The sequence below is a fragment of the Malus sylvestris genome, chromosome 11 (assembly GCF_916048215.2).
Source record: "Malus sylvestris chromosome 11, drMalSylv7.2, whole genome shotgun sequence".
NCBI lineage: Eukaryota > Viridiplantae > Streptophyta > Magnoliopsida > Rosales > Rosaceae > Malus > Malus sylvestris.
This window is the reverse complement of record NC_062270.1, coordinates 40,868,151-40,892,751: the sequence shown is the minus strand read 5'-3', so window position 1 is coordinate 40,892,751 and position 24,601 is coordinate 40,868,151. Positions and strand designations below refer to the sequence as shown.

At 35.5% G+C, this 24,601-nt stretch overlaps 2 protein-coding genes across 16 annotated transcripts; both read right to left on the bottom strand.

Moving 5' to 3' along the window:
• Positions 1–256: 256 nt before the first annotated feature.
• LOC126590684 (vacuolar protein sorting-associated protein 51 homolog) lies at positions 257–22,704 on the bottom strand. Of its 15 annotated transcripts, XR_007612136.1 has the most exons (9): positions 21,596–21,650; positions 21,390–21,475; positions 21,010–21,174; positions 20,615–20,909; positions 20,211–20,426; positions 16,362–16,511; positions 15,987–16,152; positions 15,631–15,755; positions 14,347–14,746 (listed from the first exon to the last, which is right to left on the bottom strand). XR_007612136.1 is itself a non-coding variant. In XM_050256176.1 (4 exons), the coding sequence occupies exons 1-4, from the start codon at positions 22,457–22,459 to the stop codon at positions 21,233–21,235; spliced, it is 480 nt and encodes a 159-aa protein (XP_050112133.1). In that variant the 5' UTR covers positions 22,460–22,704; the 3' UTR covers positions 21,181–21,232. The 15 variants fall into 15 exon arrangements, 1 of the variants encoding a protein (XP_050112133.1); XR_007612138.1 differs by lacking the exons at positions 14,347–14,746; positions 15,631–15,755 and adding an exon at positions 257–275; XR_007612137.1 differs by lacking the exons at positions 14,347–14,746; positions 15,631–15,755 and adding an exon at positions 4,243–4,513.
• LOC126590686 (uncharacterized) lies at positions 1,505–9,389 on the bottom strand. Its single transcript, XM_050256177.1, has 2 exons — positions 9,114–9,389; positions 1,505–1,907 (listed from the first exon to the last, which is right to left on the bottom strand). The coding sequence occupies exons 1-2, from the start codon at positions 9,283–9,285 to the stop codon at positions 1,636–1,638; spliced, it is 444 nt and encodes a 147-aa protein (XP_050112134.1). The 5' UTR covers positions 9,286–9,389; the 3' UTR covers positions 1,505–1,635.
• Positions 22,705–24,601: the final 1,897 nt, after the last annotated feature.

Sequence of the window (24,601 nt, the reverse complement as noted above, 5' to 3'; positions counted from 1 at the left end):
GGTTGTAATCGGAGACACTCTCTCTAATGAATGCTCTTTTTTTGTTAAAAACAAAACGTGGAATTGGAACCTTTTAAGGTTTAATGCAAGTGGTCGGCACTTTGTGGTGGGGACATTTGGAGCCAACCCAATACAATACAATACCGACCACTCTTTCTCTCTACCTGAACATGTCGAGTCAAGAAGGTTCGATAAGTTCATCTTTGGCAGCGGCTAATGGCGTCCGCATCCTCACCGTCCCTCCAACCTTATATGGGAATTTTAGGTTCCAAAAGCTAAGCAAGGAAGCCAACAACAGCAATAAGCAAATTTGACGTACCCAAAACAAGAAAAATGTTTTGGTATGGTAAGCAGAATAAACGCTTAGAATGTAATACTAAGGGGGTAGGGGAGTTCGAACACCTCATAACCAAATTTCAATTTCGCTCAAATTTCATTGGCCTAAACCACAAGGCACGGAGTTCAAACACCTTATAACCAAACTTTAGTTTCGCTCAATCTACATTAGCTTATAAGTGACATATCATTACCCTACTACGTTCAGTATAATAAGCCAATTAAGTCCAAATCGATAAACAAAAATGTTATACTACTTGTACCCGTATTAATTTTCTTTTCAATTTTAATTTGTACTCATATATTAATTTCTTTTTGTGCCCATATTTTATAAAGTTTTATTTGTATTTGTACCTATATTTATTTTTATTTATATGTACCAATATTTTATTTTGCTAAATATACCCATGCTAATTATATGTACCAATTTGTATTCGCACTATAACGTTTTCTGTTACATCAAATATTACATTCTTTGATGCACTTTGTTGTACCCTTAGATTCCCCTACTCATCACTCCAGTGTCACAAATGTTGTTTTTGGGATTCAATGGGAGCTCATACAGCCACTCATTTTCAGCCTTGCCATTGAGATCCTACAGCCATAGAAAATGTACGTGCACAATGGGCAAAAGAGTTAGAGAAATCGAGCAAGGTCATAATTAATTCTTAATGGCGTGTTTGATGTTTCTAAGTCAGAATACCCGCTCCTTCAAACCCAAAATTAACAGATCAATTTATTAGTTTGTATGGGCTCCAGTCGTGTTTCGTCTTTTTTATAGGTAGTGTGTACATGAATAGTTATAGTATGTCTACAAATACCAACTCCTTGTTTTGATTATGATTGCGGTGGATTAGTAAACATTTTTGTTCACTCTCCAAACTACAATGTTTAGTGTCTCACGATCGAGCTTGGTGGAATGAGAAAAATAGATGTGATGGTGATTCATGTCGAATACGTTGCTGTACCTAAGCGATTCCGAGGAAGATTTTTTTTTTTTTTTTTTTCCTTCTTCTTCAAAATTTTAATGAACTTGTTATTTGTCAAATTGTGATTTCTATTCATGTAGCATAAGGAAATCAAAAGTGAGTTGGTGGATTTGTCTTATTCTAGTTGCAGTTATTTTACCTTGATCAGAATAAAGGCAAAAAAAAAAGATCATCATAAATTCAAATTTCCCAAAAATGACAGTTGGTGTCATTCTCTCTATGCTCCGCCCACGATCAAGTCTAACAACTTTTTTGGTTTTTAGCACAGGACAAGTAAGGGTAATGACAGTCAATACTTAGTAAAAAAAATCTACAGGTTCCGGCGGATCCCTCCGTCTCCGCCACCATTGCCTTTTGCTCCGCCATCGTTTGTTCCGCCACCATTGACTTTTGATCCGCCACCATTGCGCTTGGCTTCCTCCTTTGACGACGATGCTGGAGGACGGGGAGGAGGAGGACACCCGGAATACTTTGCAACACGCTCGATCATTTCTGTGATGTATTTCATCTCGAGCAAGTGTGTTTGGGATTCCACAAGCAAGTAATCCAAACGGGCATTCGTCTTGAAATAGCACACATCACCTTTCACAACGCCTTCCACAGCTTCGTTCAGGCCACTCTATTTAACTTTGACAAATACTCGGTTGACTTTCATGGCAAACTCTCCCGTTGCAACCATCAAATTGAACTAGGCTAGCTGGTCAAAGAAGTCTACCCTCACAGGGTGAGCAGCAGCTGCGAGTCTCATCGCCATCCCCTGGTTGTCGGGGTGGGAGGTGACTCGAACGACATTTTTCGGGTGGGACACCGAAATGTTAAGCTCTACCTTAACATTCGGTGTTCAGGCACCACCTCCGCCTCTGCCTCTTACAGTAGCCTTGAGTTTTTTAAAGATATGAGACACGCTACCGGCGGAGCGAAACATTGGGCGAGAGAGGGAGTGAGGTGAGAGTCAGAGCGAGAGAGGGAGTGAGGTGATGGTCTAAAATATCGATATTATCTCGATATTTTCATCGAAATTTTCGTGTTTTTGGACTACCGATATTTCCGATATCATCGATATTTTAGACCTTGATAGGAACTCTATGTGGTACTAAGTCACTCATGTATCTTATCATGCAATGTATAAAGTGTAAAATATTGTACTAATTCATTATATATAAATGATTATGGTGTGTTTAAACTTCTTTCATTAATTACTACATATTTTTTACACTCACAATGTTTGCCAACTCACTATATAATCAATTTAAATCAGTTAAATCCATCATGCAATGCATTTCTTTCCAATGTTTTGTGATAAACTAATAGATAATTGACTAAATAAACATCCTGCAAAGTTTCAATAAAAATTTCCAAGTTTTTCTTACAATTTTCGTGGTTTTTATTCAATTTTTATCGACATCGATAATATCCCGATATTTCCATCGAAATTTCCGTATTTTTGGACTATCGATATTTCCGATATCATCGATATTTTAGACCTTGGGTGAGACAAGGTCTAAAATATGGATATTATCTTAATATTTCCATCAAAATTTCTGTGTTTTTTGACTACCGATATTTCTGATATCATCGATATTTTAGACCTTCATAGGAACTTTATGTGGTACTAAGTCACTCATGTATCTTACCATGCAATGTATAAAGTGTAAACTATTGTACTAATTCATTATATAGAAATGATTATGGTGTGTTTAAACTTCTTTCATTAATTACTACATATTTTCTACACTCACAATGTTTGCCAGCTCGTTATATAATCAACTTAAATCAGTTAAATCCATCATGCAATGCATTTCCTTCCAATATTTTGTGATAAACTAATAGATAATTGACTAAATAAACATCCTGCAAAGTTTCAATAAAAATTTCCAAGTTTTTCTTACATTTTCCGTGGTTTTTATTCAATTTTTATCGACATCGATAATATCCCGATATTTCCATCGAAATTTCCGTATTTTTGAACTACTGATATTTCCGATATCATCGATATTTTAGAACTTGGGTGAGAACAAGGTCTAAAATATCGATATTATCCCGATATTTCCATCGAAATTTCCGTGTTTTTGAACTACTGATATTTCCGATATCATCGATATTTTAGACCTTGATAGAACTTTATGTGGTACTAAGTCACTCATGTATCTTACCATGCAATGTATAAAGTGTAAAATATTGTCCTAATTCATTATATATAAATGATTATGGTGTGTTTATACTTCTTTCATTAATTACTACAAATTTTCTACACTCAAAATGTTTGACAGCTCGTTGTATAATCCACTTAAATTAGTAAAATCCATCATGCAATTCATTTCCTTCTAAGTTTTTGTGATAAACTGATAGATAATTGACTAAATAAACATCCTGCAAAGTTTCAATAAAAATTTCCAAGTTTTTCTTACAATTTTCGTGGTTTTTATTCAATTTTTATCGACATCGATAATATCTCGATATTTTCATCGAAATTTCCGTATTTTTGGACTACCGATATTTTCGATATCATCGATATTTTAAACCTTGGGTGAGAGTCAGCCAGGAAAAGATGTGACCTTTAAAGAGAAAAATAGAGAAAGATGTGACCTTTAGTGAGAGAAAGATGTTTATTTTTTTAAGAACAATTGTTTTTATGAGAAATTAGGTCTATCCTTCCTTTTGCTATTTCATTTATTAAAATCTTATTCATTTTTAATTTTTGATCAAGGTCCTTTATATTAATAACATCATTAATTATTTCAATAATAAAATATTTTTATTTTGTAAATATATTCATTTAATGTTAAAAATGTTACAATTAGTATATTTATATTTATACCTAAATTTTTTATCATATATTTTATTTTTAGTTTGTACCCGTATTAATTTTCTTTTCAGTTTTAATTTGTAACCATATATTAATTTCTTTTTGTGCCTATATTTTATAAAGTTTTATTTGTATTTGTACCTATATTTATTTTTATTTATATGTACCAATTTTTTATTTTGCTAAATATACCCATGCTAATTATATGTACCAATTTGTATTCGCACTATAACGTTTTCTGTTACATCAAATATTACATTCTTTGATGCACTTTGTTGTACCCTTAGATTCCCCTATTCATCACTCCAGTGTCACAAATGTTGTTTTCGGGATTCAATGGGAGCTCATCCGACCACTCATTTTCAGCCTTGCCATTAAGATCCTACAGCCATAGAAAATGTACGTGCACAATGGGCAAAAGAGTTAGAGAAATCGAGCAAGGTCATAATTAATTCTTAATGGCGTGTTTGATGTTTCTGAGTCAGAATACCCGCTCCTTCAAACCCAAAATTAACTGATCAATTTATTAGTTTGTATGGGCTCCAGTCGCGTTTCGTCTTTTTTATAGTTAGTGTGTACATGAATAGTTATAGTATGTCTACAAATACCAACTCCTTGTTTTGATTATGATTGCGGTGGATTAGTAAACATTTTTGTTCACTGTCCAAACTACAATGTTTAGTGTCTCACGATCGAGCTTGGTGGAATGAGAAAAATAGATGTGATGGTGATTCATGTCGAATACGTTACTGTACCTAAGCGATTCCGAGGAAGATTTTTTTTTTTTTGTTTTTTTTTTCTTCTTCTTCAAAATTTTAATGAACTTTTTATTTGTCAAATTGTGATTTCTATTCTTGTAGCATAAGGAAATCAAAAGTGAGTTGGTGGATTTGTCTTATTATAGTTGCAGTTATTTTACCTTGATCAGAATAAATACAAAAAAAAAAGATCATCATAAATTCAAATTTCCCAAAAATGACAGTTGGTGTCATTCTCTCTATGCTCCGCCCACGATCAAGTCTAACAACTTTTTTGGTTTTTAGCACAGGACAAGTAAGGGTAATGACAGTCAATACTTAGTAAAAAAAAATCAACAGGTTCCGGGGGATCCCTCCGTCTCCGCCACCATTGCCTTTTGCTCCGTCTTCGTTTGTTCCGACACCATTGACTTTTGCTCCGCCACCATTGCACTTGGCTTCCTCCTTTGACGACGATGCTGGAGGACGGGGAGGAGGAGGACACCCGAAATACTTTGCAACACGCTCGATCATTTCTGTGATGTATTTCATCTCGAGAAAGTGTGTTTGGGATTCCGGAAGCAAGTAATCCAGACAGGCATTCGTCTTGAAAGAGCACACATCACCTTTCACAACGCCTTTCACAGCTTCGTTCAGGCCACTCTATTTAACTTTGACAAATACTCGGTTGACTTTCATGGCAAACTCTCCCGTTGCAACCATCAAATTGAACTGGGCTAGCTGGTCAAAGAAGTCTACCCTCACAGGGTGAGCAGCAGCTGCGAGTCTCATCGCCATCTCCTAGTTGTCGGGGTGGGAGGTGACTCGAACGACATTTTTCGGGTGGGACACCGAAATGTTAAGCTCTACCTTAACATTCGGTGTTTAGGCACCGCCTCCGCCTACGCCTCTTACAGTAGACTTGAGTTTTTTAAAGATATGAGACACGCTACCGGCAGAGCGAAACATTGGGCGAGAGAGGGAGTGAGGTGAGAGTCAGAGCGAGAGAGAGGGATTGAGGTGAGAGTCAGAGCGAGAGAGGGAGTGAGGTGATGGTCTAAAATATCGATATTATCTCGATATTTCCTTCGAAATTTTCGAGTTTTTGGACTACCGATATTTCTGATATCATCGATATTTTAGACCTTGATAGGAACTTTATGTGGTACTAAGTCACTCATGTATCTTATCATGCAATATATAAAGTGTAACATATTGTACTAATTCATTATATATAAATGATTATGGTGTGTTTAAACTTCTTTCATTAATTACTACATATTTTCTACACTCACAATGTTTGCCAACTCACTATATAATCAATTTAAATCAGTTAAATCCATCATGCAATGCATTTCCTTCCAATTTTTTGTGATAAACTAATAGATAATTGACTAAATAAACATCCTGCAAAGTTTTAATAAAAATTTCCAAGTTTATCTTACAATTTTCGTGGTTTTTATTCAATTTTTATCAACATCGATAATATCCCGATATTTCCATCGAAATTTCTGTATTTTTGGACTACCGATATTTCCGATATCATCGATATTTTAGACCTTTGGTGAGACAAGGTCTAAAATATCGATATTATCTTAATATTTCGATCGAAATTTCCTTGTTTTTGGACTACCGATATTTCTGATATTATCGATATTTTAGACCTTCATAGGAACTTTATGTGGTACTAAGTCACTCATGTATCTTACCATGCAATGTATAAAGTGTAAAATATTGTACTAATTCATTATATAGAAATGATTATGGTGTGTTTAAAATTCTTTAATTAATTACTACATATTTTCTACACTCACAATGTTTGCCAGCTCGTTATATAATCAACTTAAATCAGTTAAATCCATCATGCAATGCATTTCTGTACAATATTTTGTGATAAACTAATAGATAATTGACTAAATAAACATCCTGCAAAGTTTCAATAAAAATTTCCAAGTTTTTCTTATAATTTCCGTGGTTTTTATTCAATTTTTATCAACATCGATAATATCGCGATATTTCCATCGAAATTTCCGTATTTTTGAACTACTGATATTTCCGATATCATCGATATTTTAGAACTTGGGTGAGAACAAGGTCTAAAATATCGATATTATCCCGATATTTCCATCGAAATTTTCGTGTTTTTGAACTACTGATATTTCCGATATCATCGATATTTTAGACCTTGATAGGAACTTTATGTGGTACTAAGTCACTCATGTATCTTACCATGCAATGTATAAAGTGTAAAATATTGTACTAATTCATTATATATAAATGATTATGGTGTGTTTAAACTTCTTTCATTAATTACTACATATTTTCTACACTCACAATGTTTGACAGCTCGTTGTATAATCAACTTAAATAAGTTAAATCCATCATGCAATGCATTTTCTTCCAATTGTTTTTGATAAATTGATAGATAATTGACTAAATAAACATCCTGCAAAGTTTCAATAAAAATTTCCAAGTTTTTCTTACAATTTACGTGGTTTTTATTCAATTTTTATCGACATCGATAATATCTCGATATTTTCATCGAAATTTCCGTATTTTTGGACTACCGATATTTTCGATATCATCGATATTTTAGACCTTGGGTGAGAGTCAGCCAGGGAAAGATGTGACCTTTAAAGAGAAAAATAGAGAAAGATGTGACCTTTAGTGAGAGAAAGATGTTTATTTTTTTAAGAACAATTTTTTTTATGAGAAATTAGGTCTATCCTTCCTTTTGCTATTTCATTTATTAAAACCTTATTCATTTTTAATTTTTGATCAAAATCCTTTATATTAGTAACATCATTAATTATTTCAATAATAAAATATTTTTATTTTGTAAATATATTCATTTAATGTTAAAAATGTTACAATTAGTATATTTATATTTATACCTAAATTTTTTATCATATATTTTATTTTTAGTTTGTACCCGTATTAATTTTCTTTTCAGTTTTAATTTGTACCCATATATTAATTTCTTTTTGTGCCTATATTTTATAAAGTTTTATTTGTATTTGTACCTATATTTATTTTTATTTATATGTACCAATTTTTTATTTTGCTAAATATACCCATGCTAATTATATGTACCAATTTGTATTCGCACTATAACGTTTTCTGTTACATCAAATATTACATTCTTTGATGCACTTTGTTGTACCCTTAGATTCCCCTATTCATCACTCCAGTGTCGCAAATGTTGTTTTCGGGATTCAATGGGAGCTCATCCGACCACTCATTTTCAGCCTTGCCATTAAGATCCTACAGCCATAGAAAATGTACGTGCACAATGGGCAAAAGAGTTAGAGAAATCGAGCAAGGTCATAATTAATTCTTAATGGCGTGTTTGATGTTTCTGAGTCAGAATACCCGCTCCTTCAAACCCAAAATTAACTGATCAATTTATTAGTTTGTATGGGCTCCAGTCGCGTTTCGTCTTTTTTATAGTTAGTGTGTACATGAATAGTTATAGTATGTCTACAAATACTAACTCCTTGTTTTGATTATGATTGCGGTGGATTAGTAAACATTTTTGTTCACTGTCCAAACTACAATGTTTAGTGTCTCACGATCGAGCTTGGTGGAATGAGAAAAATAGATGTGATGGTGATTCATGTCGAATACGTTGCTGTACCTAAGCGATTCCGAGGAAGATTTTTTTTTTTTGTTTTTTTTTTCTTCTTCTTCAAAATTTTAATGAACTTTTTATTTGTCAAATTGTGATTTCTATTCTTGTAGCATAAGGAAATCAAAAGTGAGTTGGTGGATTTGTCTTATTATAGTTGCAGTTATTTTACCTTGATCAGAATAAATACAAAAAAAAAAAGATCATCATAAATTCAAATTTCCCAAAAATGACAGTTGGTGTCATTCTCTCTATGCTCCGCTCACGATCAAGTCTAACAACTTTTTTGGTTTTTAGCACAGGACAAGTAAGGGTAATGACAGTCAATACTTAGTAAAAAAAAATCAACAGGTACCGGGGGATCCCTCCGTCTCCGCCACCATTGCCTTTTGCTCCATCATCGTTTGTTCCGCCACCATTGACTTTTGATCCGCCACCATTGCACTTGGCTTCCTCCTTTGACGACGATGCTGGAGGACGGGGAGGAGGAGGACACCCAGAATACTTTGCAACACGCTCGATCATTTCTGTGATGTATTTCATCTCGAGCAAGTGTGTTTGGGATTCCGCAAGCAAGTAATCCAGACAGGCATTCGTCTTGAAAGAGCACACATCACCTTTCACAACGCCTTTCACAGCTTCGTTCAGGCCACTTTTTTTAACTTTGACAAATACTCGGTTGACTTTCATGGCAAACTCTCCCGTTGCAACCATCAAATTGAACTGGGCTAGCTGGTCAAAGAAGTCTACCCTCACAGGGTGAGCAGCAGCTGCGAGTCTCATCGCCATCTCCTAGTTGTCGGGGTGGGAGGTGACTCGAACGACATTTTTCGGGTGGGACACCGAAATGTTAAGCTCTACCTTAATATTCGGTGTTTAGGCACCGCCTCCGCCTACGCCTCTTACAGTAGCCTTGAGTTTTTTAAAGATATGAGACACGCTACCGGCGGAGCGAAACATTGGGCGAGAGAGGGAGTGAGGTGAGAGTCAGAGCGAGAGAGAGGGATTGAGGTGAGAGTCAGAGCGAGAGAGGGAGTGAGGTGATGGTCTAAAATATCGATATTATCTCGATATTTCCTTCGAAATTTTCGTGTTTTTGGACTACCGATATTTCCGATATCATCGATATTTTAGACCTTGATAGGAACTTTATGTGGTACTAAGTCACTCATGTATCTTATCATGCAATGTATAAAGTGTAAAATATTGTACTAATTCATTATATATAAATGATTATGGTGTGTTTAAACTTCTTTCATTAATTACTACATATTTTCTACACTCACAATGTTTGCCAACTCGCTATATAATCAATTTAAATCAGTTAAATCCATCATGCAATGCATTTCTTTCCAATTTTTTGTGATAAACTAATAGATAATTGACTAAATAAACATCCTGCAAAGTTTCAATAAAAATTTCCAAGTTTTTCTTACAATTTTTGTGGTTTTTATTCAATTTTTATCAACATCGATAATATCCCGATATTTCCATCGAAATTTCTGTATTTTTGGACTACCGATATTTCCGATATCATCGATATTTTAGACCTTTGGTGAGACAAGGTCTAAAATATCGATATTATCTTAATATTTCGATCGAAATTTCCTTGTTTTTGGACTACCGATATTTTAGACCTTCATAGGAACTTTATGTGGTACTAAGTCACTCATGTATCTTACCATGCAATGTATAAAGTGTAAAATATTGTACTAATTCATTATATAGAAATGATTATGGTGTGTTTAAAATTCTTTAATTAATTACTACATATTTTCTACACTCACAATGTTTGCCAGCTCGTTATATAATCAACTTAAATCAGTTAAATCCATCATGCAATGCATTTCCGTTCAATATTTTGTGATAAACTAATAGATAATTGACTAAATAAACATCCTGCAAAGTTTCAATAAAAATTTCCAAGTTTTTCTTACATTTTCCGTGGTTTTTATTCAATTTTTATCAACATCGATAATATCGCGATATTTCCATCGAAATTTCCGTATTTTTGAACTACTGATATTTCCGATATCATCGATATTTTAGAACTTGGGTGAGAACAAGGTCTAAAATATCGATATTATCCCGATATTTCCATCGAAATTTTCGTGTTTTTGAACTACTGATATTTCCGATATCATCGATATTGTAGACCTTGATAGGAACTTTATGTGGTACTAAGGGCTGGTTTGGTATTGCTGTGCTTTGAAAAAAAGCTGCTGTAAGAATAAGCGGCTGTGCTGTGAGAATAAGCGGCTGTGAAATAAAGCCAGTAGAGTGTTTGGTAAACTTTTTTGTGAAAGTGCTTTTGGAAAAAAAAGCAGGATGATAGTGTGTCTTTTCATTAAAGGAGCACTGTAGCTCCGTGTGCTTTGAAAAAACTGGCTTTTTTTCAAAGCAGCAAATAGCAGCTTCAGCTTTTCCTTTGATTTTCAGCTTATTCTCACAGCAGCTTCCAAAATAAGCCCTTTTTTTTCAGTTTACCAAACACAAAAATGACCCTCAGCTTTTTTTCACAGTGGCTTTTTTTAAAATCACCTCAATCCCAAACGGGGCCTAAGTCACTCATGTATCTTATCATGCAATGTATAAAGTGTAAAATATTGTACTAATTCATTATATATAAATGATTATGGTGTGTTTAAACTTCTTTCATTAATTACTACATATTTTCTACACTCACAATGTTTGACAGCTCGTTGTATAATCAACTTAAATCAGTTAAATCCATCATGCAATGCATTTTCTTCCAATTTTTTGTGATAAACTGATAGATAATTGACTAAATAAACATCCTGCAAAGTTTCAATAAAAATTTCCAAGTTTTTCTTACAATTTCCGTGGTTTTTATTCAATTTTTATCGACATCGATAATATCTCGATATTTTCATCGAAATTTCCGTATTTTTGGACTACCGATATTTTCGATATCATCGATATTTTAGACCTTGGGTGAGAGTCAGCCAGGGAAAGATGTGACCTTTAAAGAGAAAAATAGAGAAAGATGTGACCTTTAGTGAGAGAAAGATGTTTATTTTTTTAAGAACAATTTTTTTTATGAGAAATTAGGTCTATCCTTCCTTTTGCTATTTCATTTATTAAAACCTTATTCATTTTTAATTTTTGATCAAAATCCTTTATATTAGTAACATCATTAATTATTTCAATAATAAAATATTTTTATTTTGTAAATATATTCATTTAATGTTAAAAATGTTACAATTAGTATATTTATATTTATACCTAAATTTTTTATCATATATTTTATTTTTAGTTTGTACCCGTATTAATTTTCTTTTCAGTTTTAATTTGTACCCATATATTAATTTCTTTTTGTGCCTATATTTTATAAAGTTTTATTTGTATTTGTACCTATATTTATTTTTATTTATATGTACCTATTTTTTATTTTGCTAAATATACCCATGCTAATTATATGTACCAATTTGTATTCGCACTATAACGTTTTCTGTTACATCAAATATTACATATTTGATTCACTTTGTTGTACCCTTAGATTCCCCTACTCATCACTCCAGTGTCACAAATGTTGTTTTCGGGATTCGATGGGAGCTCATTCGGCCACTCATTTTCAGCCTTGCCATTGAGATCTACGACCATAGAAAATGTACGTGCACAATGGGCAAAAGAGTTAGAGAAATCGAGCAAGGTCATAATTAATTCTTAATGGCGTGTTTGATGTTTCTAAGTCAGAATACCCGCTCCTTCAAACCCAAAGTTAACATATCAATTTCTTAGTTTGTATGGGCTCCAGTTGCGTTTCGTCTTTTTTATAGTTAGCGTGTACATGAATAGTTATAGTATGTCTACAAATACCAACTCCTTATTTTGATTATGATTGCGGTGGATTAGTAAACATTTTTGTTCACTCTCCAAACTACAATGTTTAGTGTCTCAAGATCGAGCTTGGTGGAATGAGAAAAATAGATGTGATGGTAAATATTTTTTTTCCTCTTCTTGATCAACAATACGATAAATGATGAAAGGTAAGAGGCCTAATTTAAATGAGATCTAAGACACACGCGTTCCACACCCAGTGAAAAAAATCTCTTCGTATTTGATACATAAATATTTGAAACACGTATTCAATATCCTACATCTTAATTCTACGGTAAAAACACACAAAACTATACATGTTGGACAAGACGTGTCCAAAATCGTGTTCTATCCACTGAATCTAATCAATAATCCACAACTCAATTGCTAATCGAGATTTGTAATAAATTTTTCCCGTTAGATGAAATTTGGAAGGCCCGGATCACTTGATCCGATGATCTTGGTGGAAGAGATTCAGAGAGGATCACTTTCCAAAATGTACGATGAGATAATTAGATCATATCGTATAGCACAGATAAATGGGTAAATTTAAAAGGATAAAACCTACGTAGATTTATATGATGCGGTAAAAAAATTTCCATGGCACTCAAATTAAATTAATCACGCCTAGTTACCATTAACGATGTATTCTAAGAAAGCTTCTTAAGATTCATATAAAACATTCCAAATATGTTTAAGTAATTTTTTTTCATATTCCAACTTGAATATTTTTTTCAATATAAAAAACTTACTAATATTTATCTTACTTGATAAATGATAAGATCGTTTTTGAATAGCCCATAACGTTTTCCTTTGAAGGTACCATTGTAGATAATTTGGGATTGTGTAAATCCTAGATAGATTTGAATACTAGTTATTTTTTATGATTGTATTTACTTGGAGGACAAGTTAATGCTTTCCTTATCTTCTACTATAAAGTATAATTAGAGTTATTGTGTAGGGGAAACAGGCCCAAAAGGGTTGAAGCCCAAGTGGGCTAACCTTGGACAAGGCCCAAAAAGAGTGGGTTTGATTCGGGGCACCCAAGCTTTGCCGGGTGCGTGTGATCGCCGGAGTTAGCTAAACAGCGCCGCCACGTTTGTGGTGTTCTCAGGCGAGGCCAAGTCGAGGTGTAACCAAAAACCCACAGCCTTGCGGAGGTCTGCGAGTGCAGAATCCAATTCTCACAGAGAGAGAGGGAAGGAAGAGAGACAACAGAGCAATAGTTATTATTTATATTTTTGTGTGTAAATTTTGATATCACTACAAACCAAAGAGCAATGCTCCGTTCACCAAAAAAAAGAGCAAGTGACTACTGCCAGCATTTCCAACAAATACCAAGTAAAAACTACCAACTTTTTGCTCCTAAAAAAAAAAACTCCAGAAAAATCATCCGGTTCCAGCAGATCCCCTCCGTCACCGTTTGCTTTGCCACCCTTGTCGTTTGCTCCTCCACCCTTGCCCTCCGACTTGCCATTACTGTTCTTGTCATTGGCTCCCTCCTTCGGTGGTGCTGGAGGACGGGCAGGAGGAGGAGGAACTCCCTTTGGAAGGGAGTGTTCGGCAACATACTCCATTACCTATGTGAGGTATTTCATGTTCTCTGAGTTTGTTTTTAACCTTCCGAAGCAAATACTGGAGTCGTTCCTCCACCTCATTGTTCAAAATGCCAGCTTCATTGAACAATGAAGTGGAGGAACGACTCCAGTATTTGCTTCAGGAGGTTAAAAAAAACTCAGAGAACATGAAATACCTCACAGAGGTAGTGGAGTATGTTGCCAAACACTCCTTACCAAAGGGAGTTCCTCCTCCTCCTGCTGCCCGTCCTCCAACACCGCCGAAGAAGGGAGCCAATGACAAGAACGGTAACGGCAAGTCGGAGGGCAACGGTGGTGGAGCAAACGGTGACGGAAGGGATCTGTCGGACCGGAGGATTTTTCTGGAGGTTTTTTTTTAGGAGGAAAAAATTGGTAGTTTCTGTTGGAGGGTTTTTACTTGGTATTTGGGAAATTTGTTGGAAATGCTGGCAATAGTCACTTGCTCTTTTTTGTTCTTTTTTTTTTTGTGAACAAAGCATTGCTCTTTGGATTGTAGTGATATCAAAATTTACACACAAAAATATAAACAATAACTATTGTTCTGCTCTCTCTCTTCCTTCCCTCTCCTTCTCTATCCTCTGTGTGAATTGAGAATTGGATTATGCACTCGCAGACCTCCGCAAGACTAGGTTTTTGCTTACACTCCGACTCGGCCTTGCCTGAGAACACCACAAACGTGGCGGCACCGTTTAGCTAACTCCGGCGATCACACGCACCCGGCAAAGCTTGGGTGCCCCGAATCAAACCCATTCTTTTTGGGCCTTATCCAGGGTTAGCCCACTTGGGCTTCAACGCTTTTGTGCCGGTTTCCCCTACACAATGACTTTAATTATACTTTATAGTAGAAGATAAGGAAAGCATTAACTTGTCCTCCAAGTAAATACAATCATAAAGGATTAAAAATAGGGAACTTTAACGAAAAGCATCCGGTACTGTTCATTTTAACGAAAAACCACATTTTTACACTAAAAAGTCAATCCTGGTACTATTCACTTTACCCTTTATTTTGTCCTTATCATTAAAACTCAAAGTTTTCAAGCCCTTTTCATTAGTTTTCCTTTAAAAATAACTAGTATTCAAATCTATCTAGAATTTACACAATCACAAACCCAAATTATCTACAATAATACCTTCAAAGGAAAATGTTATGGGCTATTTGAAAACAGTCTTATCATTTATCAAGTAAGATAAATATTAGTAAGTTTTTTATATTGAAAAAAAAATTCAAGTCGGAATATGAAAAAAAATTACTTAAACATCTTTGGAATGTTTTATATGAATCTTAAGAAGCTTTCTCAGAATACATCGTTAATGGTAACTAGGCTAGTGTGTGTGAAGAACAAATATACAAGTGATTAATTTAATTTGAGTGCCATGGAAATTTTTTTACCGCATCAAAAAATTATTACAAATTTTAAGGAATCAAAACAGGTGTGCCATTTTCATTTTTAAGGGCACACATTCCACATGGCTTGAGACGAAATAGATAGAATTTCGGACAGGAATACCAAGAATTTTCATTTTTTGAGATATATATTTTAAATTTCTACTACTCTGATTTATATAGTTATATTCCTATCACTTCCAAGTTTTGTACTAGTTGTTTGACATGATAAGCAGTGCAGTTATTTTGGCATCAGATGACATTCAGTCATATCTCTGAACATCGATCACAAGATGCTTTGCAAAAACTAACCTTCCTAGAAATCAGATTTAGTGCATTTGCATAGCTCACATCCTGCTTGCCAGTCGTCTCATACTCATCTCGCAAAATTGAATAGATATCACTGATAGGATCCAGACCAGATTTCTGCCGATCATCTGAGCACAAAGAGAACTTCGACATATGCAGACGGCAGAACATCATTCTTGCACCCCAAACCCTATGCCAATGTAGATGGCTAGAAACTATTCCATTTCGCCACCTCGGTAATTTTTTATGCACAGCATATATTGCTGTATCATTTCTTGCCATCTCATTCTTTTGTGATACACAGCATATATTTACGGAACCGCATTTATATAAACGAAAATATGAAAAGCAGGACTTACAGCCGATATTCGAAGAATGCTGAGCAGAGTTCTCACAGTTGTATAGGAGTGGGGTGCATTCGATTTAGCTTCTTCTTGCCGAATGCTAGAGTAGGAACTAGTAATATACTCCTCAAGTTCCTGTGGGACTGAAGGAGACAATCTTCTCACCGCAGAAATATATGCCCTGAAAAAAATTAATAAAAGAATCTTATCAGAAAGTCCCACAATCAGCAGACTTGAAAATAAAGATTTAGGTAGTTTTACAAATTACAAGTTCTATACAGACTTATATTCGTTCGTATGTAGAAGTGATCAATAGAAAGACTAAAACAAAAGAGAATATCCTGAAATCAGTACTGCTGAGCTTTCCATGGTAAAAGATGTGAAATTTACCGAATAACAGATGGCTCAAGTGGAGTGAAGCCAAGAGCCGGAGATTCTTTATTCTGGTGACATAGACAACATGCCTAGCCATCTCAAGATCACTATCCATATCTGCTCGATCCAGGATTAACCAAGAAAGATCAAATCTTGACAAAAGGGCTGGTGGAAGATTAATGTTTTCAGCAGGAGTTCCACGTAGGTCATATCTACGGAGTTCTACAAGTCTTGCATTTTGAAAAATATGCCTAAAGAATTCATTCGAAAACCCGAAAACAAAAAGATTGACAAACTTTCTCGTATAAACTCACACGATGGTATGTGGATGCATGTAATGTACGTATATATTTTTTATTTTCTTATGCACCATCACCACATTTATTCTACTCGTAACTTGCATGACCAAGCTCGATTGCTAACCACTATTAGACTAGACATTATTGACACAAAATTCAATTTTAAAATTTAGCCTTCTTAGCACCATAAAAAGAATCCAACGAAAAAAGCCCAAAAAAAAATTTCACTTATAAAAAAGCCTTTACAGTCACATCATCACTCTCACGTCACTCCCTCTCACATCTTTTCTGTTTCAACCAAGCAACCCAGAATGGCGTTCCGCGCTGGTAGCATCGCTTAACTGTTAAGAAAATTGAAGGGTGCTATAAGAGACGGAAGTGGAGCCCAAGCCATGGCCCGAACACCAAATGTCAAGGTAGAACTTGACATTTCGGCGTCCCACCGAAAAGATGTCGTTCGGGTGACCGCCCACCCAAACAACTATCTGATAGCGAAGTAGCTGCTCAGCCTGAGAGGACAGGGTTCATAGATCACCTTGCATAGCTTAACTTGGCCTTCACAACTGGTCGTGAAAGCTCGTCGAGCTTTTCTGAAGGCTAAGGTAAGCGGAGTCAATGAAGCTGCAAAAGGCATTTTGAACAATGAGGTGGAACAACAACTCCAGTATTTGCTTCGGGAGGCTGAAAAAAACTCAGAGAACATGAAATACCTCACAGAGGTAGTGGAGTATGTTGCCAAACACTCCTTACCAAAGGGAATTCCTCCTCCTCCTGCTCGTCCTCCAGCACTGCCGAAGGAGGGAGCCAAGGCAAGAACGGTAACAGCAAGTTGGAGGGCAATGGTGCCGGAGCAAACGATGATCCTCCTGCCTATCCTCAAGCATCGCCAAAGGAGGGAGCCAATGGCAAGAATAGTAACGGCAAGTCGGAGGGCAATGATGGCGAAGCAAACGGTGATGGCAGGGATCTGCAGGAACCAGATAGTTTTTCTGAAGGTTTTTTAGGAGGAAAAAGTTGGTAGTTTCTGCCGGAACGGTAACGGCGAGTCACTTGCTCTGTTCACCAAAAAAAACAAAAACAAAAAACAAAAAAGAGCAAGTGACTCGCCGTTACCGTTCCGGCAAAAACTACCAACTTTTTCCTCCTAAAAAACCTCCAAAAAAATCATCTGGTTCCGGAAGATCCCCGCCATCATCGTTTGCTCCGCCACCATTGCCCTCCGACTTGCCATTACTGTTCTTGCCATTGGTTACCTCCTTCGACGATGCTTGAGGACAGGCAGGAGGATCACCGTTTGCTCCGGCACCATTGCCCTCCGACTTGTTGTTACTGTTCTTGCCATTGGCTCCCTCCTTCGGCGATGCTGGAGGACGAGCAGGAGGAGGAGGAACTCCCTTTGGTAAGGCCTGTTTGGCAACATACTCCACTACCTCTGTGAGGTATTTCATGTTCTCTGAGTTTTTTTCAGCCTCCCGAAGTAAATACTGGAGTTGTTGTTCCACCTCATTGTTCAAAATGTCTTTTGCAGTTTCATTGACTCCGCTTTCCTTAGCCTTCAGAAAAACTCGGCGAGACCAGCTCTCCGGTTGTGAAGGCCAAGTTAAGCTATGCAAGGTAATCTATGAACCCTGTCCTCTCAGGCTGAGCAGCAGCCATCAGCTGCTTCGCTATCGGATAGTTGTTTGGGTGGGCGGTCACCCGAACGACATCTTTTCAGTGGGACGCCGAAATGTCAAGTTCTAACTTGACATTCGGTGTTCGGGCCATGGCCGGGGCACCGCCTCCACTTCCGCCTCTTACAACACCCTTCAATTTTCTTAACAGGTAAGCGATGCTACCGGCACGAAACGCCATTCTGGGTTGCTTGGTTGAAACAAAAAAGATGCGAGAGTGAGAGAGGGAGTGATGTGAGAGAGGGAGTGACGTGAGAGTGATGATGTAACTGTAAAGGCTTTTTTATAAGCGGAAATTTTTTTTTTTGGGCTTTTTTCGTTGGATTCTTTTTATGGTGCTACGGAGGCTAAATTTGAAAATTTTAATTTACAAATTGAATTTTGTGTCAATAATGTCTAGTCTAATAGTGGTTAGCAATCGAGCTTGGTCATGCAAGTTACGGGTAGAATAAATGTCGTGGTGGTGCATAAGAAAATAAAAAATATATACGTACATTACATGCATCCACATACCATTGTGTGAGTTTACACGAGAAAGTTTGTCGATCTTTTTGTTTTCGGGTTTTCGAATGAATTCTTTAGGCATATTTTTCAAAATGCAAGATTTTATTACACCCTGAACAAGTGTGGCAAACTCATGTAATTAGTCTTATATATGAATATATGATAGCATATTATCTTCTGGACAACCGAAAAAATTAACACAACTCGCACTATAAGGTTTTCTGTTACATCAAATATTATATTCTTTGATTTACTTTGTTGCACCCTTGGATGCCCTTGATCATCACTCGTGTCACAAATATTGTTTTTGGGGATTCGGTGGGAGCTCACCCTGCCACTTATTTTCAGCCTTGCAATTGAGATCCTACAGCCATTGAAAATCATGTACGTGCACAATGGGCCTTAGAGAAATCGAGCAAGGTTTATGAGTCAGAATACCCGCTCCTTCAAACCCTAAATTATCAGATCAATTTCTTAGTTTGTATGGGCTCCAATCACGTTTCGACTTTTTTATTGTTAGTGTGTACATGAATAGTTATAGTCTGTATACAAATACCAACTCTTTATTTTGATTATGATTGCAGTGGATTAGTCAACATTTTTGTTCACTATACAAATTACAATGTTTAGTGGCTCACAATTAACCTTGGTAGAATGAGAAGAATAGATGTGGTGGTGGTACATGTCGAATACGTTGCTAAATTTTGTACAATGGAGGAAGGTTTTATTTATTTATTTATTTATTTTTTTTTGTCTTCTTCTTCAAAATTTTAATGAACTTTTTATTTGTCAAATTGTGATTTATATTCATGTAGCATAAGGCAATCAACAGTGGGTTTACGCAGAAGGTTTGCTATGTGAAGGAGGTGGATTTGTCCTATTAGTTTTTTTACGACCACGGTAAGGAAGAAGAAAAGGTCATCGTAAATTCAAAATTATGAAAATAACTGTTGGTGTCATTCTCTGTTGCTCATCCCACGATCAACAACCCTCTGGCTGCGGTTAGTCTAACAACTCTCTTTCGGTTTTGAGCATACATATATTATATATATATATATATATATGTATATATATGTATGTATGCTAAGGAGACTAAATTTTAAAAATCAAATTTACGAAATAAATGATGTGTCAATAATACACTTTATTTATATTTCAATTATCTACAACCACATTATTTGATTTGCAAATTTCACTAAAATTAACTCCTAATATTAATATTTATTATGATTGCGGTGGATTAGTAAATTACATGCATGTTTCTTGAAAAACTAAACATTACAACAATCAAGCCCTATTAGCTTGAGACAAAGTAATGGTGACTACCAACTAATGAAAACGTGCATTCAAACCGTCGAAGTTATAAACAGAATTGAAGACAAACTGACCTGCAAGTCTTTGAGCTCAAAGTGGCCACGGGAAGGCCAATTTGGAGGAGGAACACGGTCTACAAGCTTCCATGATGCTTCTGATGGAATGTTTGTAAACTGTTATATCCTCTCAACCGACACCATCCTATTTTCAACGACGCAGCTAAAATATATGACCCCAGAACAGCACACCATTAAGGGACAGTCCGTAGGAGACAGTTAAACCAACATTCTCTGCACCATAAAGGAAAAACCGGTTTAGTCAAATCTGTGCAACAAACAATCATCCACTGTCGCTCATTTATGTTAGATATATCAAAACACGATGCTAACACTCCTCAAATCTTGCTTATAGCCGAGACTCGATCTGACATTATAATAATAATGAACTAAAACAAGAAGGATCGGGAAGGTTTAAATACCTGGCTTTATAATACTGCTTGGCAACAAGATCATGAACATAGTGGAAATGCAGAAAAGTAAACTCCCAGGCATCTCCAATCGGAAACCCAATCACTCATTGGACCCATAGTTGTGGAAATCCATACGCAAGTTGGCATTAACTCGTTTAATGTTTTCCTTGGAGAACATGTTTTGCATTCTGAAAGAGCGAATTGTCATGACCCCTAATATGCTTTCTGAGAAATGATGGATTACAGGAGCTTTCGTGATTGAATCGAGTCAAGTTAACTCTCGAGACGATGCAAGAAAATAACCCTAAAATAGAATAAGTACAAAAGTCTTCAGCATTGAGTGCAACATTATAGTTACAGGTTACTGATAAATATTAACACCGTAACAAAATGAACGAACATACCCGATACCAGACTTTAAGCCAAGCAAGCGGAATCAGCAAGAATACAGTGGGACATGAATATTGGCATACGATGATAAAGATGGCAAGCACAGTAAAGAACATGGCAATGGTAATTCCCAACATGAAGGGAAGAAGTCGATCGATATTCGTCTGATCAGTTGATGCCTGATGGACAGAAAAATCCTCATCAGTTAACATCAAGTATGACAAAAGCTTACCCTACTCAGAATTCTTCCAAAATTGGTGAAGTATCGAAAAACGACATGGGGGCATGCAGGATGCCGTGAAGAATTTGCTTGAAAAATGTTTGAGTTGTTTTAAGCCCCACAAACATCACAGCAAGTGCTTTTATAAATACCACAACAAATATTGCTAACAACCAGAATTTTACGAAGAAGGTTGCGTGTTCCCTCTTCTCAAAAAGACGAGTGTTAACCCCAGCACTTCTAGATCGCACAGACATTATCTGCAATCATTGCCAATGTGAAAGTAAGCTACTAGTAGACTCCTTTTTTCCTTCTTTTTCCTTTGAAACAAAAATACAGCTTCAGCGAGCCTGGGTTAAAGAAAAAACAATTGAGCGTACCTTCTCAAGGAGCTGTTCCATGTTTGCCTCCATGCCCACAATATTACTTTTCATTCTGATGGAAAAATCATATAAGATTGGCCGAATTGAATTTGACGACATAAGAGATTTTTTGTTAAATTATATACAAGCCAAAACACAATAAATGTTATATGGCCCGTATTAGCAGAGATTTCATCGACATGTAAAAGTAAACAAATCAATAAAAATAAAGATTTACTGTTTAATAGTATCTGTCACGCTAATAAACTTGTTGTAGTTCTCGTATACTAACATTTGTAAGTCAGTATCAAGATTCTTTATCTCAGCAGCCATTTCAACGTGTCTCTGTAGAAGCCCTTCCAAGTTTGACCTGTGTACCTGCAAAGTTCATACAACTCACAATGCTGATTCAAAGTTCGAATATCTGCCTCATATTCGATAACAAAATGAGCATATTATGATCATTCAAAATTCAAATTACAAATGCCACAAATCATGCGCAATCAACTTATCGGATAAATTCCTAACCGAATTTCATTTCCAATTGTATTACGAAAACCAATGGTTTCGTTCCACTCCACTAAATTCCCAGCTCAATTCAAAACAACTTGATGACATTTTATTTGAGCAGCCACTAATTCCATTTTTTCGCCTCTACAAACTTCGCTACGACGTAAATAACATAAATTTCACGACACAGCCTTCCAATTCAACCCTAAATCTGCCCTAATTACTACCAGTGAATCAGTCATGTATTTGGTAAAACATAAGAGTTGGAGATTGTACAAGGAGATGCATGTACTGGTCGGGATCGAAAGAGGTGGAGTTGATGGCGTCGAGAGTGCCGCACTTGGACGAGGAATTAGAGTTGGGAGACGACATCGAAGGGTCAGGGGAGTAGAAAGCTCGACAGCAGATCCCTCATCCTCTTCGCCTTCTCGTCCAGCGGCACGTCGTCCACCTCCATTCCTACTCTACTTCTTCAACCTTCAGTCTCTGTGTGTGTTGATTGAATCTTGATCCAAGATTTGGCGCTGCTGGAATGTGACAGGAATTTTGTTATAGAGATACAGTTATGATTTTGTTAAACGACGAACTAGTTGCAAGTCTGGGTAAAAGCATCGCTCGGTCCTACAAATACCTTCACCATTCTTACCACATTTAAAGCCGAAGATAAAAAGTACAAGGTAGATAAGAATCATATCTAAAATTTGTACAATCAATTACATCTCAACAAGTGGCACTTGAAATTCTATTTGAAATATTATTAATATTACATAAATATAAGAAATCTGGATAGTTACTCACTTTAGCGACACGTGTTACTCGAAATCCTATCAGAAAAATTATTGAGATTACATAAAGATAAAAAATCTGGAGAGTTACTCACGTTAGCGACACGTGTCACTCGAAATCATATTCAAAAAATTATTGAGATTATATAAAGATAAAAAATTCGAAGACTTATTCATTTGGCGACAAGTGACACTTAAAATATGTCCAAAAATTTTATTTTAATATGGCAGTTTAATTTAATTAACCATATTAATTTAATTAAAATAATAAATTATGTTTGGCTTATGACCCTTTGCCCCCTCGGTTGTAGATGATTTTTTGTCAAATGACTATGTTTGGCCTATGGCCTTTTGGCTTCCTCGGTTGGAGATGGTGTAAAATATGGCCTAGCGTTGTTCATTAAAATATAATTTCTTGTAGAGCTATAGGTCTAAAAGGAGTCATTTGATCCTCATTTGGTAGAAGATGGTCTACTGTTTACTTTGGAATAAACGACATGTCACCACGTCGTTTAAGGGTAACTTTAATGAAAAGCTCCCGGTACTGTTCATTTTAACGAAAAACCACATTTTACATTAAAAAATCAATCATGGTACTATTCACTTTACCCTTTATTTTGTTCTTATCAATAAAATTCAAAGTTTTTAAGTCATTTTCATTAGTTTTCCTGTCGTATAAGTGGTAAAATTGATTAATTTTGAGGTTGTCTTTACCTCGTTGGTTTAGACAATGACTCTGTTCAATTGTTCATGTATAAAATATTAATAATTGCTTTTTATCTTTCAAAGGAAGCAAAAGTTGTTTTACCTTCATGACATTTTTGGTAAAAACCAACCTAATGGTTTTTACAAAGTTTGTTTTGTTTTTAAGCACAATCTAATTACAACATTTGGCTCATAATCTCCACTAGGCTGATATTTCAAAAGATTTTCTTCCATACTCGGCGATGATTTTCTTTCTTTTTCGTCAATTAATTTGCAACAAATTTAGTAACACAACTAAGATTCGGATTAAGGAATGAACATTTTGTTCCTTCGAAGGTTAAGATCCTTTTTGTTGGGTCTGACCTATACCCTTTACCTAATTTGTTAACATTAATTTTATTGGCCAAGAGAAACATGCATGCACGAAGACAAATAAAAGGCTTCATATTATAAGGGTTAGAGTGGCCAAATCTTTGTGCACCACTAAAATTTAGCACTGCCAAACAAGCTTTTGTTGCCTTTTTTTGGCTGACTGAAATAGGAGAAAAGGAATAAGAAAAGTGTTTTAGATAAACAATAAGAGATATAAAAATGTTATTCTTACTATTTATTTGTACAATTTATTTAATAAAGATGAAACCTACATGAGTTGGCAGGATCTTACCCTCCATTAAATAGATAGTACAAGTAGATGGTATGGTAAGTGTATCATTACTCTAAGAGATAACATCCATATATTTTTTGAATCATCTAACAATTTTTTTTAAATCTATTAAATTGAAAACTTGTTAGTTATTCATATATATTTAACAAATGGATAAGAGAACACTTAACATGAATTATCATTTTCTTTACTTATATGAATGACTAAACATAATCTCAATTGTAAGTGGTCAAATATCTTAGTAGATAAAATTGTGAACACGGAAAATTCCTGAAACGAAAGAGACAAGAACAACGTGCACAAACAAATATTTGTATTTTTGATGATTTTGGGTTACAATTTCTCTATAACTTGATCTTC